Genomic DNA, 15,902 nt, shown 5'->3' with positions numbered 1-15,902 from the left:
AATACTTTACACTTTATTCTACAGGTTTGTTATTAACTGAGTCTATTTTTCACTTGCAGATGGTTTTCCATTAAATTAATTGCATAAAGCTAAAAAACCCTGCTAAGTATTATTTCACATTCATTTATTATTGGGACCTTTACACTTAATTTATGTTGATTATTTATTTATATTTTTACACACATTGCATATTCAGTTCAGCTGCTGCTGTTGTTTGTTTTTAAATGATTTAGCATTTGCAAATAAGTGGAGGTGCATTACCTCATAACTCACCTCAGATCATTTTTCTTTCGAGGAGAATATTTAGAAACAAACATGTTAAATGAATCATTTAATCCTCTGTAAGATAATCAGGCTTTCAGTATTTAACAGTTATAAAAAATAAATAAACAAATTAAACTTTTATTCTGACACTGCTGCAGTTAAAACACATTTCTTATTGTCTCGTGTAGATGACAACGTAATTATCTCATTCATCCTTTTTCTGCAGCTCCACATACTTCATGATATCATCGTCAGTGGCTCTATGCTCTGGTTGATTATTATTATTATTATTATTGCTGTTAATCATGATAATAAAATGTTAAAACTAATATTTAGCCTGAAACAAATGCACAGAATATTAAGTAAACACCCTTCAGAGATACAAACAAGTTTCTCTCAAGCGTTTCACTTCACTACTTTTTTTTTTTTTCCCAGGATCACTGTTTGATGTTTCTGATCTCTCGGTAAATATGAAATCTGACGGTCTGAGGGAGTCTTTCATCTCCAACCTGACAGAAGATGATGTGCACCCACTGAAAGAACTGAAAGGGTTTGTTTTCTCTTCACCACCATTTTGTCAATCACTTCTTCTTCTTCTTTTTTTTTTTTTTTTACATACCTCCCCTGAATTGTTCTGTGTACAATTTGATGCCACTTATTTCACAGATTCATATTTATTTTGAGGTGACAGACAGCTTTAGAGCTCATGTTAAATCTCTTTAATGGAACCCAACATTTGACCTCCAAGTACAAAATGAGCCTGCAAGTATTGAGTGGTAAAAAAAAAAAAGAGAAAAAATAAATAAAATTAGCCCCTTTGAGAATCTATAAAAAAACAGGGAGTAAGAATATCTTGAATACACACATGGGGTTTGATGTGCGCTCAACAAAAATATAAACTCTCCTAACTTTCCTGAGGATTTAATGAGCTCAATTACTAGGCTAGCTTCAGCTCTTCTCCAATAGCACCTAATTTAATTATGTGACCTAACCCCCCCCCCTCCCCCAGGGTGTCCATATAAGGAGTTGTGTCTTATTCCCACGGCAAATCACAATTACATTTTTAATTGGGTGCACCTGCGACACTTAAGGGTTAATTGACGGCTGGTATCCTTCAGCGAGAGCCTCAAAGTGGCGCAGGTCAAATGACGAATCTCGAGACTTTAAAACGGTGATTTTGATTCTAATGGGTGAACTCAAGTTTTACAGTTTCCCTCTTCCTCTCTCTCTCTTTCTTGCTTCCTTCATTTAAATTTGGCTCTGCAATCCAAACCTATAACAAAAATGGGAAAGCCAACATTTAAATGAAACCTTTCAATTTAAATTTAATTTTAATTGGGCAAAACAATAGGCACTCCTTGCTTTATTATAAGAAAATAACATTCAAGAAGACTCATTTCAAATGTGTGCAGTATATATATATATATATATATATATATATGTAAACCTAAAATGTAGGTGCATACTGTATGTCTGTAGTTGTAGACATTTTTATTTTGAAATATATTTGTCAAATTCTTCCATTTCCAACCCCCCACACTGAGCTGATGAAAAGAGCAATATTCCTCTCCTTCCATTCCTCGTGGAGTGTTTCGTGTTATCAACACAAAGTGGAGATAAGGAGGGGCAGAGTGTGTGTGTGTGTGTGTGTGTGTGTGTGTGTGCGCCTGTTTAATACACACATCGCTGTTTATGTGTTTATTTATTCCCACCTTATTGCATGACTTCGGTGCCGAATCCGATTTGGCTGTCTGTTACCATGGTGACACTCTGCCTGAGCTGTAAATAAATTCAGGGGTGTGTGTTTCATTGTTACTTTGATTAGAGAACACACACACACACACGCGCGCACGCACGCACACACACACACACCCAGAGGAAAAGGGCATATACTGTAGCTTCTAGTTAAAATGTGATTATTTTATGCATAAATCTTCACGCGTGTGTGTGTTTTTACTTGTATATCTGTCTTTGTGAGGACCAATTTAGCTTTAATTTTAAAGGGCTTCTTTTTCAGGGTGAAGACTTGGTTTTAGGGGAAGGATTATAATTAAGTGTATGTTAAGGGTTGCGGTTAAGGGTTAGGCATTTAATTGTGAAGGTTAATTGTAGTCTTGGGCCTAGGGAATGTATTATGTATACGAGTGTCTTCGCTAAGAATGCTGTACAAGAATCTGTGTGTGTGTGTGTACCTGGTATTCCTTATGTTGTGGGGACCTAAGTCACATTATGGGGACAAAAATGATAAATATAATGTAAATTCCTACATTTTAAGGTGAAGACATGTTTTAAAGTTAGACTAAGGTTAGGGTTGAATTAAATTTAGGGTCAGGATTAGGATTACGGCAGTAGTAATTATGGTTAAGGTTAAATGAAGTCTCCAGGAAATAACTGTAAATCAATGCAGTGTCCTTAGAAGTCATGGAAACCAGTGTTTGTGTGTGTGTGTGTGTTAAGACATTTTGTTTATGTGTGTAGGTGTGCACTTTACAGCAGCATTAGCATAACTGACTCCATTGCAATTTCCCCTTTTGCATAAGTGAAAACAGATTTAAAAGTCCATGGCCCGAAGCTACTGAATTAAGTTATGCTAATCATCGCCGATCATTGTTCAGCATCATAACACCGTGCTCCAGCAGCATTTTTTTTTAAACGCCGTCCTCTAACACGCCGGCGTCCCAAAACAGGAGACAATATGGGAAGATTGTGTCCCGTGGTTTAACAATAAAAACGGGGGAGGAGTCGATCGCTGATCGCTTAATTGCTTAATTAGCCGTAAACAAATTAGGCTGCAGTCCAAAAAGCACAGGGTGCAGTGGTGCAAAGATTTCCCCCCGTCTGTGAAAAAAAAAAAATGGAGTTGCCTCACGTCGTTAGTCAGTGTTAATGGTGAACCCCCCTCCCTTCCCCTCCTTCCCCTCCCCCACGCCCATTTCTTTTTAAGTAAAAGATGATTATCTGCTCCCTCAGTCTCCATCTGTAATGTGAAACAGCGTAATAGGACAGGACTGATCGAGGAGGGACATCTGGATTAATCTCACTGTGTAATTACTTTTATGATTTATGGGGTCACACACACACACAGACACACATAGATACAGACACACACATAGACAACAGACAGGGCATCACAGTAACTGCAGATTAACCGTGCGACTGTGTTCTAGCTGTATCATATCTAGGGCTGGGACAATATGCTTTTGTCACAGTTTGATTAGATCACAGTAACTGGTGTACCCAAGTAGTATTTATAAATGTGTTTTTTTTTTTTTTTTCTTACGTAAACCAAATTTGACTGATATATTTATTCAGGAATAACCAAAAAGTCACATTTCAGTCTGAAACAATTTAAAACATAATATTTTATAAATGCCACATTTAAAGGCGCCATATGTAAGAATGTGGCCGAAAACGGTTACTACAATCAAATTCAGTGTCATTTTGTCCGCCATTGTAGCTCAGACGTGGCAACCCGTGGTTGCTCGGCAGCTGAGACTCTACTGACTGCAATGATTGGTAGATGGCGGTAGGTGGCGCCACATGCCAAAACATGATTTGCAGTCTGCAAAAATTTTTTTTGAATGCAAATATTTTGTCTGTACTGTTGTTGTTGGTGAGTTCAGTTTGTTATATGAACATAATTCCTGAGTCTCTGTGACATATTAGGAGGATTTTATGACCAGTTGCTTTAGATTTATTACATAATGCACCTTTAAATGTCCCTGCTAATAATGATAATAACATAAATACAATCAGACCAAGTATATAATGAAATAAAAATAAAACCATTGGCCAAAATGAATAGAACAGGACACCGCACCAATGTGAGCCTTCAAATGAAAATAAACAGAACTTACAATATTTTTGAGGCTAACCCTAACCCTTAATCTGTAAAATCAAATGACATATATTGATATATTGCAATCCGTTCATACCCCTTTTTGTTCAAACCCTCGTTTTCCCTTTTTGAAAATACGTATATTCATATCATATTCAGTGTTTTCCTTAAAGCCGACCTCTTACAAGTCCCTGCACGTGCTGTCAGGCGGTTGTTCGTGGAGGTGAGGGCGCGGGGGGGGGGCTTTGATCCTCTCTCTGAAAGGTTAACCTGATTTTGATTGAGCGTTCAAGCCCCCCCACACACAAACGCAGGGTCTAAACGGGAATCGGCATGGCAACCGTGGAGCGCAACTAATCGATAAGTGGTGGCAAAGGGGGTAGAGGCCGAGTTGTTCTTCAGTTGTCGCTTTTTAGAGGAAATAAGCCCGCGGAGAGCGCACGTTTTCTTTTAATAACCGGACCTCAGCCGGGGGAATCGCACAACCTTACCCTCGGCTGGGTCGTCTTATCTTTTGGTGTGTTTTATTATCAGACATTAAAACACAGACATGAGCAGAGGAAGTCTGTAAAAATGAGCTTTTCGAAAGGCCTCTAACTGAAACTTTGGTTTTATGCATATATATATACATATATATATGTATATATATATTCCAGGACGACTGACCGGAAAAAGATGCGCGTGATGTCATGTTCACGTGACTCCAGATTGTTCAAATGAGTCTCTAAAGCACATGTGTCAAACTCAAGGCCCGGGGGCCAGATGTGGCCCGCCGCGTCATTTTATGTGGCCCGCGAGTGATTAATTGGTCTTAAAAATCGGTGTTAAAATAGGTCTATGCTGCTTTAAGGCGTGCGTTGACCATCAACTACATTTCCCTCAATGCATACGTAGTACACAGGTACGCTGGTTATTTGTAGCGCTGCTCTTTTCGTTTAATAAACAGACAGCTGCAGTTCGACTGTAGGCGCGCTAAAGGAGCTAACGCAGCTAACGGAGCTAACTGGTAAACAGTGCCCGGACTCCGGAGTCGCGGCACGTAAACATGACGTCACACAGATTATAATATATAAGGTCGGGGTTCTTGTGTCGTGCAAAAATTACAATAATGGACAATAATGTCACATTAGTTGTTTTTAATTAAAGGCAAAACTTTATAAGTTAACGTGCTGACAAAATAATAATCATGTGTCAGTCAAAATGGGTCAAAGTGTCGCTCACTCAGGGACCTTTATTAGTGCTAATTCACATGTCCTCATCATTCACCTGTCCATTTTATTTATTTATTTTTACTGGGGAATGGCCGTGTAGTTAAGTGCAGTACTGAAAAAAAACATACTTCAGTAAAAATACGTATAAATACACAAAAAAAAACCTCTCTCCCTCTATATATACATTATATACTATGTATATAATTTCCTCAGGTGTAATTTCAGTGATTACAGTTTACAGACCCCTGTGCTCATAGGGTAAACATTGCACAGCTTGAATCCCCCATCATTCCTCTGAGTGAGCTTTTTTTTTTTTTAAGACAGACAAGAAAAATCCTGAGCTGCAGCGACTGTAATTACACTACACACTCTCACTCTCTCGCACACACACATGTCTGCACGGCTATCTTTGTGAGGACACTCACAAGCCTCCTACCATAACCTTAATCATCACAAGTTAAACGACAAACCCCAAACCCTCAACCTAACCCTGGCCTAATTCTAATCCTTAACGTCTTAAAACAGCTTTCAGTGTGACAGAAAGTGAGGACCAGCTAAAAAAAAAAAAAAAAAAAAAAATGTTTTTTCACTTCCCCAAAATGTCCTTGCTTCCTGTGGTTTATAATGGTCCTCGCCATGATATACATACAAGTACACACACATACACACACGATGTCACAGGTCATACTTTAGGGACTGTGCCGCAGGTGCACCCACGGTGATTTGCCGTGGGAATAATACACAACTCCTTATATGGACATCCTGGGGTGTGTGTGTGTCTTTAAAAGAAATGCATTTTTGTTAAGTCATTTCTATATCGCATTTTTAATGGTGATATAAAGTAGCAATAATTATGCTGACGTCACAACATTAGACCGTTTTTCTTTTGTTTTTCATAAAAACGAACCAATTGAACTTTGAACTGTGACGTATTTCCACATTTCACAAATTCAATCTGATTTTAAACATTTTTTTTTCATCGCATTGCTTATAGGTTGTGCCCGAAAAAAAGATATAAGACACTCTATGTTACAAATTCTTATAGCCTCTGTATATACTCTACGTTTTAACATAGAAATGGGGGGAAAAAAAATTATATCTCTTTTTATTGTATCCCTTATCTTAACCACATGTGTAACCCTCACCCTTTATTCTAAGCATCTTTTGTCCCCAATTGACTGGTTTGTCTTCAAAAGTAGCTTATGACACACACACACACACACACACACACACACACACACACACACACACACACACACACACACACACACACACACACACACACACACACACACGCACACACACACTGCTTTAAGCTCTGTAGGCTGCCATGGGATGTTAGAAGCGTGTTGCTATGACAACTGAAAGGGGACACAGCAAGAGGGGTTAGGGGAGGAGGGGGTGGTTTTAGAAGAAGGTGGTCGGAGATTGAGGAACAGAGAGAGAGAGAGAGCGAGTGAGAGAGAGAGTGTGTGTGTGTGTGTGTGTGTTTAAAGTGTACAGTAGCAGCAGCAGCATCACAGTAACAGTAGAGAACAGACGGCTGGAGATCCATCGGGGGAATATCAGGAGACCTGCTACTGGAGTGAAGCGTCAGCAGACAGCAGCTGTGTGCAGGGTAAGCAACGCTGAGAATCATATGTGTGTGTGTGTGTGTGTGTGTGTGTGTGTGTGTGTGTGTGTGTGGTTTGCTCTCGGGAGGAGAATCGAAGGGATGTTCACGTGTTCAGTCCGCGTCTCTGTTCCTGTTTCTCCTCTGTCAGTATTTGTCATCGAGGAAGGTCATATATTTTCTTTTTTTTTACCTTCATTTATTTCCTGTTTTTAGGCAACATAAATAATATAATAACAATAATAATAGGTATAAGACAGTTAATTAGTCCATCATCATCATCATCTTAACTTCTGTGCTGTTAACTCCCTGCTGGTAACTCACAATTGCTCATCACACTATGTGGTGTGTGTGTGTCTATGTGTGTATTTGCCTTTTCTAGTTGGTCTGGTCAAAGTTAAGATTGTGTGCACCCTGTCTTTGTCTCTCTGTCTGTCGCTCTCTTTCTGTCTTTCGCAGTAATGATATTTATTTCAATCTTTGCAGCTGGAGAGGGGGAGGGGTGAAGCAGTCTACAAAGCTTTTATGTGGCTTTTTTCTATTTCCTATAGTTTCTCTCTCTCTCTCTGTGTGTGTGTGTAGGGAGTGGTCTCACACACATCTAAGCTTCCGCTCCAGTTTGGTGCTGAGGCAGCGGTGCGCACGATTGAAAGCTGCCACTTCCTGTTCCTTTTGGTTTTCATCTACATCATCAGCATCAACATCACCATCAGCAGCATTGTTCTTTGGTCTCCGTCAGGTCTGATGAGTGCCCCCCTGTCTGGCAGCGCCGAGATGCAGACCGCCGCTCCTGGCCCGCAGTTTATGATGGGGCCCCAGGGTAAAGTGCCCGGCAGAAAGAGAGGACGGCCACCCATCCGTAAGCTGGAGTTCCAGAGTCACTACATAGAGCCTCTGTCGTCCCACAAGGTCCCCAAAAAAAGAGGCAGGAAACCTGGCTTTAAGGTCAGTCAGTCATCGCTTTATTTTTTTATATATTACAGGTCCAGTGTGGGATATTTTGGAATAAAGCTTTATGGAGGCGTCATCTTTTAGCAGAAGCCAGAGTGTGATTTTTTTATATTTGAAGCAGAAGCTTAATATGCAAACAAAGAACATCCTCACTGGTATGTGAAGTTCCATCAAGAGATTTTGTCTGGTCCTCACGAGGGTTAAGGGCTTTTTCAGGGTTAAGACCTGGTTTTAGGCTCAGGGTTGAGCATTTAGTTAAGAGTAAGAGGCTAGATAATGCATTATGTCTTTGAGGTCACATCATGGAGATGGAAAAAACTATTTTTTGTGTACAGGTATTACTGATGTCGTGGGGACCTACATCTGTTTACACAGTCACATTATGGGGACTCGTTTTCCTTATGGGGACAAAAAGCAAGTCCCCATAACTGTAAGGTACTACATTTTAAGGCGAATACATGTTTTAAGGTTAGGTTAGGGTTAGAGGTAAAGGTGCCATATGTAAGAATGTGGCCAAAAACAGTTACTACACTCAAATTCAGAATACCGAGGTCTTTTAGGTTTCATTTTCTGACGTAACCGGCAACCCGTGGTTGCTCGGCAGCTGAGACTCTACTGACTGCAATGATTGGTAGACGGCGGTAGGTGGCGCCACATGCCAAAAACATGATTTCAAAACATAAACATGATTTGCAGTCTGCAAAATATTTTTTTTAATGCAAATATTTTGGCTGTACTGTTGTTGTTGGTGAGTTCAGTTTGTTATATGAACATTATTCCTGAGTCTCTGTGACATATTAGGAGGATTTTATGGCCAGTTCAATTTAGATTTATTACATAATGCACCTTTAAGTAGTAATTATGGTTATGGTTAGAGTAAGTCTCCAGGAAATGAATGTAAGTCAATGCAATGTCCTCTGAAGTCATGGGAACTGGGTGTCTCTCTCTCTGTGTGTGTGTGTGTGTGTGTGCGTGTGTGTGTGTGTGTGTGTGTGTGTGTGTGTGCAGCTGAAGCCCAGGATGGTCATGTCCCCACTGGCCAACTCTTCTCCCAGCAGCACTCCAGAGCCTGAGATGGGCTCAGTTCCACAGGACGCCGCAATCGTCCCTCAGTCGGCCACACCACAGGTCCTAACAGGTAACACAACACACACAGAGTCACAGTTTGACTTTTATAAAGTCACGTCTCTACATAAAGGTCTGCACCTGTAGAATTATCAGGTCGAATTAGGTAGAAAGGTGTATTTTTTTTTTTTTAACTCTGACAGCTCGATGAGTGTTTTGCGGTGTGACATGTGCTCCCTCTTCCTCTCTTCTCTTTCGTGCGTCCCTTGCCGACTTCATACTTCAGCGCTGAATACATGCCTCTGTTTTCACACACGTCAGCGCGGCGTCTTTGTTCTTTGTTCCCTAACTAGTCACTTGTTGTCTGTGAGGGGATGATGTGCTTTTAGATGGTAACAGAACACACTGACTCTTGTGTTTGTCTGCTAGTTAAATGAAAAAAATACAGTAGTGTCTGTAAATGTTGTGTTTTTGCAGTAACATGAGAATACAGAGATGCATTTTCAAACATAGCGTTTTCTTCAGTCGCTTAGCTTCCCTCTTCTGCTTTGTCTGTGGAGAAAGTCAGACATTTTTTTTTTCTTCCATTTCCTGACATGATCTATTCTACTCTGAATAAGCAAATATTTAAAGATTGCCTTCAGTGTATTTGAGTTGGGAATAGGAATCTAACGTGTCAGGGACCGGCAGTTTGGTCTTTGTGTCTCGCAAATCATGAAACGTGTTTAATGTCACACTGTAAACAGACGCAAAGCATGCTCTCACACACACACACACACACACACACACTGTGTGTGCAAACACAGACCAGTTAACTCTCTGCACCACCACCCAGACAGATATGCACTTTTCTAGGGGGGTCTTTGCTTGAAAATGACATGAATATCTCTGTAATTACATGCTCTATCACTTTAGATGCAACTGTGGAACCCAACATAAATGAAGGATTAAAAGAATTTGCACAATTAAAAAAAAAAAAAGGTAAAAATTGCATTTTAAAGTAAATATCAACTTGAACAATATGCGGTAGCAGCTTAAAAACAGAGCAGAGGTTTTAGTAAAGCGATGCCTAATTTGGCACAGTTTGGCACCATCTGTGCCATTTGAGGAACCAAATTATTAAACCCTTTTTAATGTATTTACATATCACTATTGGTCTAAAAGAAATGAATGAAAAAAATTCAAATACAACCATACAAAAGGATTCTATTTGTCTCTAACATGAATAGATTGACTGAAAATTGCTAATATAATAAAAACTGTAGCAATAAAAATAATAATAATGATAATAATAGCAAGAATAACAACAATCACTTTAAAAATCCACAATCAACTATTTATAATATTTACAATTTTTCAATTTACACAATATTTACAACCTTAGCAATTGCATTTGCAAAGAGTAGGACATTTATCTCTATTTTGATACCAGGATAATTCACATAGAGCTTGTAATTGCAGAGATATACTCACTATTTAGTAAAGAGAGTCATGGATGCAGAGGTTAAAGATGTTTGGATGTATAGATGAAAAAGGAAATAGTGTTTTCAAACCTCAGTGGAGTATTTCCATCTTTAATCTTTGTCATCACAGGTAAACTTATAACAGCTCAGAGCAGATTCAAAGGATCTACTGTTTTACCGCTCAGCTGTTTCATTTCCTCACAGTAACAGACTCAGCGGGGGTTTAACATATACTTTCCTATAAGTGTAGTCGGTCATCGCTGAGTGACTAAATCATACAAAAATCATACAAAATCAGATCAAATTACAATGAAGTGGCTTTATCAATTTCAAAACAAAAGTCTTGGAGTAATGGCAGGAAAAACACAATGGGGGTCGATGATCCAAGTTCTGTGTGTGTCCACCATGGATGTATTATATGAACTGGATAGAGTACTGCCCCCTCTGCCTTGAAGACAATTTTTACATGGTGGTCACTGTGGGTACTGCAACAGAAAACCCCATGGAGCCCAAAATAAATTTTCCCATTGACCGCAATAGTAAAAGTGTCCACAGAGACATGGACACGGGCTTTTATAGATCTTTATATGGTAGTGACACTACTGTGCATGCTCTATGGGCCCCATAAAGAAATAGACGCGGAAGTCAAAAAACTTTTTTGGCATATGCGCTGGGTGAGCAGCTTCATAGGAATGAACGGAAGCCAGGGGCGGTGCTCTATCCAGTTCATATAATACATCCATGGTGTCCACCATTAGCCTCACGCAGAGCGGTACACCGGCGATGCATGGACATCACCGGGTTGTCGATCGTGGAATGATGCAAATTCAGTTGTGTTGCCACAGCTGTAATGCTCGATCCAGCACTCAGCATGACAATGTCACGCTCCCTCATGATTTGTGACATCTGTGGCATATTGACAAAAAGTGACAAAAGTCCACATTTTGGTGTGCCCTTTTATTGACCAGACCATAAGGAGTGTCTGTGTACTGGTCACACATATTGACCACCACTCTGCCATGCTCCATGACTCTGGTGAGTTGAAATACTCAATCTGAGATTGCAGTCAATAGGAGTGGCCGAGTGACACTGGACTACTGGGTTTGAGCAAAACAAATCATTCCATAAACAAATGCATCAAGAATCTGAGCAAATGTCATGACATTCTGTTTTTGTTCAACATTTCAAGTTTGTGTGTTTATATTTTTTGCTGACTATAGTTTAGTCAGTTGGTTTGAAAATAGCTAAATTGAACTGTTAATCACATTTTACAACCACCTTGATTTGTTCCATCCTCAGTCGTTGAGTAAATGTGTGAAACCTTTGACCCGTCTCCACCGCGCGTGGGCTTCAAAGGAAATACGTCACTTCCTGTCCTTGTTGTGGTTGTGGTTTGCTGCTTCTTCAGCAGAGACGCCAGTGCCTGACGACTTCCTGTGTGACCCGCCAGTGGAGTCCAAGAGGTACGCCGTGGATCCCAGTGACTCCGGCTTTAACCTCATGGTGTCACAGTACCCAGCGAAGCGCACTTATGGTTACCGTGGCAGCAGGTGCTCCACTCCGATGGGCTTGTGCAGACAATTGTCAAGCCCGGCAAGCTTCCAGGATGCAAACAGAAATGGTGAGGCTGTGTGTGGGGGAGACCCCTGAAACGATTGCTACACCCTTTATTATGAAAGAAAATTAATATATTTCAAGTCAGAGCTGATATATTATGACAAAATGACTTCAATAAATATTAAATACATATGGTCTGTCTTTCCAATCTACATTTTATGTTTGCATTGTTACCAGTGAAACAAATATGACATTATTGTTTTATTAATCAATAATTAGGATTAGGGTTTAGAGTTAGGGTTCGCATTTTCAACCCCGGCTTATATAACCTATAGATCATTGTTTGAATCACTTGATTTCTGATCGAGATGGACAAGACGACTTCTACAACAAGCAAACTTGTTGTGCATAACATTGTAGGTTGATATCCCACAAACAGGTCATCAAAAACCCCCCAAACCTTTTCAAATGAAAACGTTACATTTAGTTTTATTGCACTTTTATTGCAGCATTTAATGCGTTTCTGAGAACAAAAGTAGACAAAGATTTGCTGTATAACTTAACTTGTTTTCTTTATTCATCTAATCAACTAATGGTGCAGAGACAGTTGATACAGAATATATATAAAAAAAACATCCAATGAATGATCGTCTACCTCCAATTTTGACCTTACATGCAATGCAATTAGCGAGAGAAATGTTGTTGTGGTGCAACTTAAAGGTGCATTATGTAATAAATCTAAAGCAACTGGCCATAAAATCCTCCTAATATGTCACAGAGACTCAGGAATAATGTTCATATAACATAATGAACTCACCAACAACAACAGTACAGGCAAAATATTTGCATTAAAAAAATTATTTTGCAGACTGCAAATCATGTTTATGTTTTGAAATCATGTTTTGGCATGTGGCGCCACCTACCGCCGTCTACCAATCATTGCAGTCATTAGAGTCTCAGCTGCCGAGCAACCACGGGTTGCCAGTTACGTCAGAAAACGAAACCTAAAAGACCTCGGTATTTTGCATTTGAATGTAGTAACCGTTTTTGGCCACATTCTTACATAAGGCACCTTTAATTGGTTCTCTTTATTTGCAAGAGTGGAACACAGTCGTGCTCATGTAGTTCATTATAAACAGACATATGTGGGAATCTCCTGATCTAAGTCAATGCAAAAAAAGGCAAATAAAGTCATTTAAATTCCAGTGGTGTTCAGCATTTATTCATAAAATCTTCCTCCCTGTGCTACATTCACAGGCTACAGTCCGATGCCAGACTCTGGAGAGTGCAAACGTCCTGCTGGTAAGGACCCATCTAACTGGAGTGTGGAGGAGGTGGTTTGGTTCATCAAAGACGCCGACCCTCAAGCACTAGGACCTCACGCTGATGTCTTCAGGAAACATGTGAGTCCAGACTACTACACTGTAGGGTATTCATGTATTTTTGATCGTTCTGTTATCTTCTGCTTTTCCTTTTTCGGCTTCGCTCCCTTCAGGGGGTTCGCCACAACAGACGTCCTCTTCTGTTACACTAACATGTCCTCATTTTGCCCTTCAAACTTTGCTTTCGTCAAAGAATCAGCAAAACTGTTTTCAGCGCTGTGCTAATACAATTGCACAAGGGTTTCCAAGGGTTTTCTAATCATCCGATTGCCTTCTAACGCGATTAGCAAACACAATGTACCATTAGAACACTGGAGAGATGGTTGCTGGAAATGGGCCTCTATACACCTATGTGCATATTCCATTAAAAACCAGACGTTTGCAGCTAGAATAGTTGTTTACCACATTAACAATGTATAGAGTGTGTTTCTGATTGATTGATTAACATTATATTCATTGAAAAAGTAAGTGCTTTTCCTTCAAAAATAAGGACATTTCTAAGTGACCCCAAACTTTTGAACGGTAATGTACAAGTAAAAGTACTGGTCGAGTAATGTACTCAAGTTAAAGTAAAAAAAGTAGCTTGTTTTAAAGTTAATTAATTTAATGTTGTGGTTCTTTCTTGTGTCGTGCAAAATTTACAAGGGGACACAAATCTCACATTAGTTGTTTTTAATTAAAGGTAAACCTTTACAAATTAAAGTGCTGACAAAATAAAATATGTAAACACATGATGTATCCGTCAAAATGGGTCAAAGGTCACAAATGCTTTAAAGCTGCATTATGTGATGAATCTAAAGCAACTGGCCGTAAAATCATTATGTCACAGAGACTCAGGAATAATGTTCATATAACAAACTGAACTCACCAACAACAACAGTACAGACAAAATATTCGCATTAAAAAAATATTTTGCAGACTGCAAATCATGTTTATGTTTTGAAATCATGTTTTGGTAATGTGGCGCCACCTACCGCCGTCTACCAATCATTGCAGTCAGTAGAGTCTCAGCTGCCGAGCAACCACGGGGTTGCCAGTTACGTCAGAAAACGAAACCTAAAAGACCTCAGTATTTTGAATTTGAGTGTAGTAACCGTTAATGGCCACATTCTTACATATGGCGCCTTTAACTTTTTTCACTCACTCTGGGACTATAATTAATTCTCCTGCCCTCGTCATTCACCGCCACCGTCTGTTTTGTTTACTCAATAACGAATGGAGTACAAGTACACAAAAAACCTACTCAATTATAGTAACGTAAGTCATTACTTTCCACCTCTGCATAGATGATGGAAACTGCATATCTTTACGTTCTCATTTTGCCATATAACATATTGTTGAGCAGCTAATGCTGTGATGGAGTCAGGTGCTAATGCTCCATCACAGTCTTCCCTTGATGTTCTATTCATAATATAACAATCTTGTACTGTACATGTAAACGTGGCTCCGTGATGCGTTTCAGGAGATCGACGGAGACGCTCTGCTGCTGCTGAAAAGTGAGATGATGATGAAGTACCTGGGCCTGAAGCTGGGCCCCGCGCTCAAACTCTGCTACCACATCGACAGGCTGAAACAGAGTCGGTTGTGATTTTCTGGCTAAGCTCACCTCTGGTTTCACACCGACTCACACACACACACACACACACAGACTTTTTCCTCAACCATCAGCAATATAGCTCACGAGCAACCTTTTTGGACTTTTTCACACCCTGTTAACTATTACAGCTGAATTATTTAATGTCTTTGTTTGCTGCATATATCTGAATGGCTTTACAGTGTAAACAGTGCAGTACGATGGAATGTGATGTGCAGATCTCACGTAATTGACGCTGTATCAACACCTCAGGAGACGCACAAAGACAATTCACGGTGCTTTACCTCAGTAGTTATATTTACATTTAAACGAAATCTTTTCAAATAATCCGTGATAATGTTTACCGAGGCGATTCTAAATCTCGAAAACTGCGAGACGTTTCGAAAAAAATAGACATGTACTGTATTTCATCATCGAGAAAAGGTGAAACAAAGTAAAGGGGGCATCTTCTTTTTTTTCTTTTTAAACCACAAACCACATCTCAGTGAACGAACATACGGTGTCTGACTAAAGCAGACGTGCTCGGAATGGCACTCTGTCTACTGACATGGCAGCAAGCAAACAAGGCAGATGGATTTTTTTTTGATTTTTTATTATTATGCTCTCATAAATCGCATATGATGTTACACTTTCTGGTTTTACAGTCGCACTTCTCGAGCGCCCAGAAGGCTGCAGAAGTGGTGCTGAGTGATGACATCTGGCAACGAACCCCCCGTGCGACTTTGTGCTCAGTCAAAGAATTACTGCAACTACATAGACTCATCAATCTTCAGTATTTATTTATTGCAATAAACATACACTCATGCAGATGTTAAGTACTCAGAACGACTATATATTAATTTTTTTTGGGGGGTGGCATTATTATACACTTTTAATTGAGAAATGATGCCATGGGCCATATTAAAAAAAAAAGAAAATAAAGAATAGAGACATAAATAAAAATGTCTTTCAAAAGGGGCTTGAGC

At 39.6% G+C, this 15,902-nt stretch overlaps 1 protein-coding gene across 1 annotated transcript; it reads left to right on the top strand.

Annotated features, from left to right (window-relative positions):
* Window positions 1–734: 734 nt before the first annotated feature.
* On the top strand, window positions 735–15,628 carry scml4 (Scm polycomb group protein like 4; the record flags this gene model as incomplete). The annotated part of the gene is made up of 8 exons (XM_083898539.1): window positions 735–814; window positions 4,310–4,325; window positions 7,508–7,870; window positions 8,885–9,014; window positions 11,813–12,025; window positions 13,219–13,364; window positions 14,806–14,920; window positions 15,582–15,628. 8 exons carry the CDS (start codon window positions 735–737, stop codon window positions 15,626–15,628), a joined length of 1,110 nt encoding a protein of 369 aa, XP_083754665.1.
* Between the last annotated feature and the right edge of the window lie 274 nt (window positions 15,629–15,902).

The sequence above is a fragment of the Microchirus variegatus genome, assembly GCF_963457635.1.
Source record: "Microchirus variegatus genome assembly, chromosome: 12".
Lineage (NCBI taxonomy): Eukaryota > Metazoa > Chordata > Actinopteri > Pleuronectiformes > Soleidae > Microchirus > Microchirus variegatus.
This window is presented reverse-complemented; position numbering and strand designations above follow the sequence as displayed.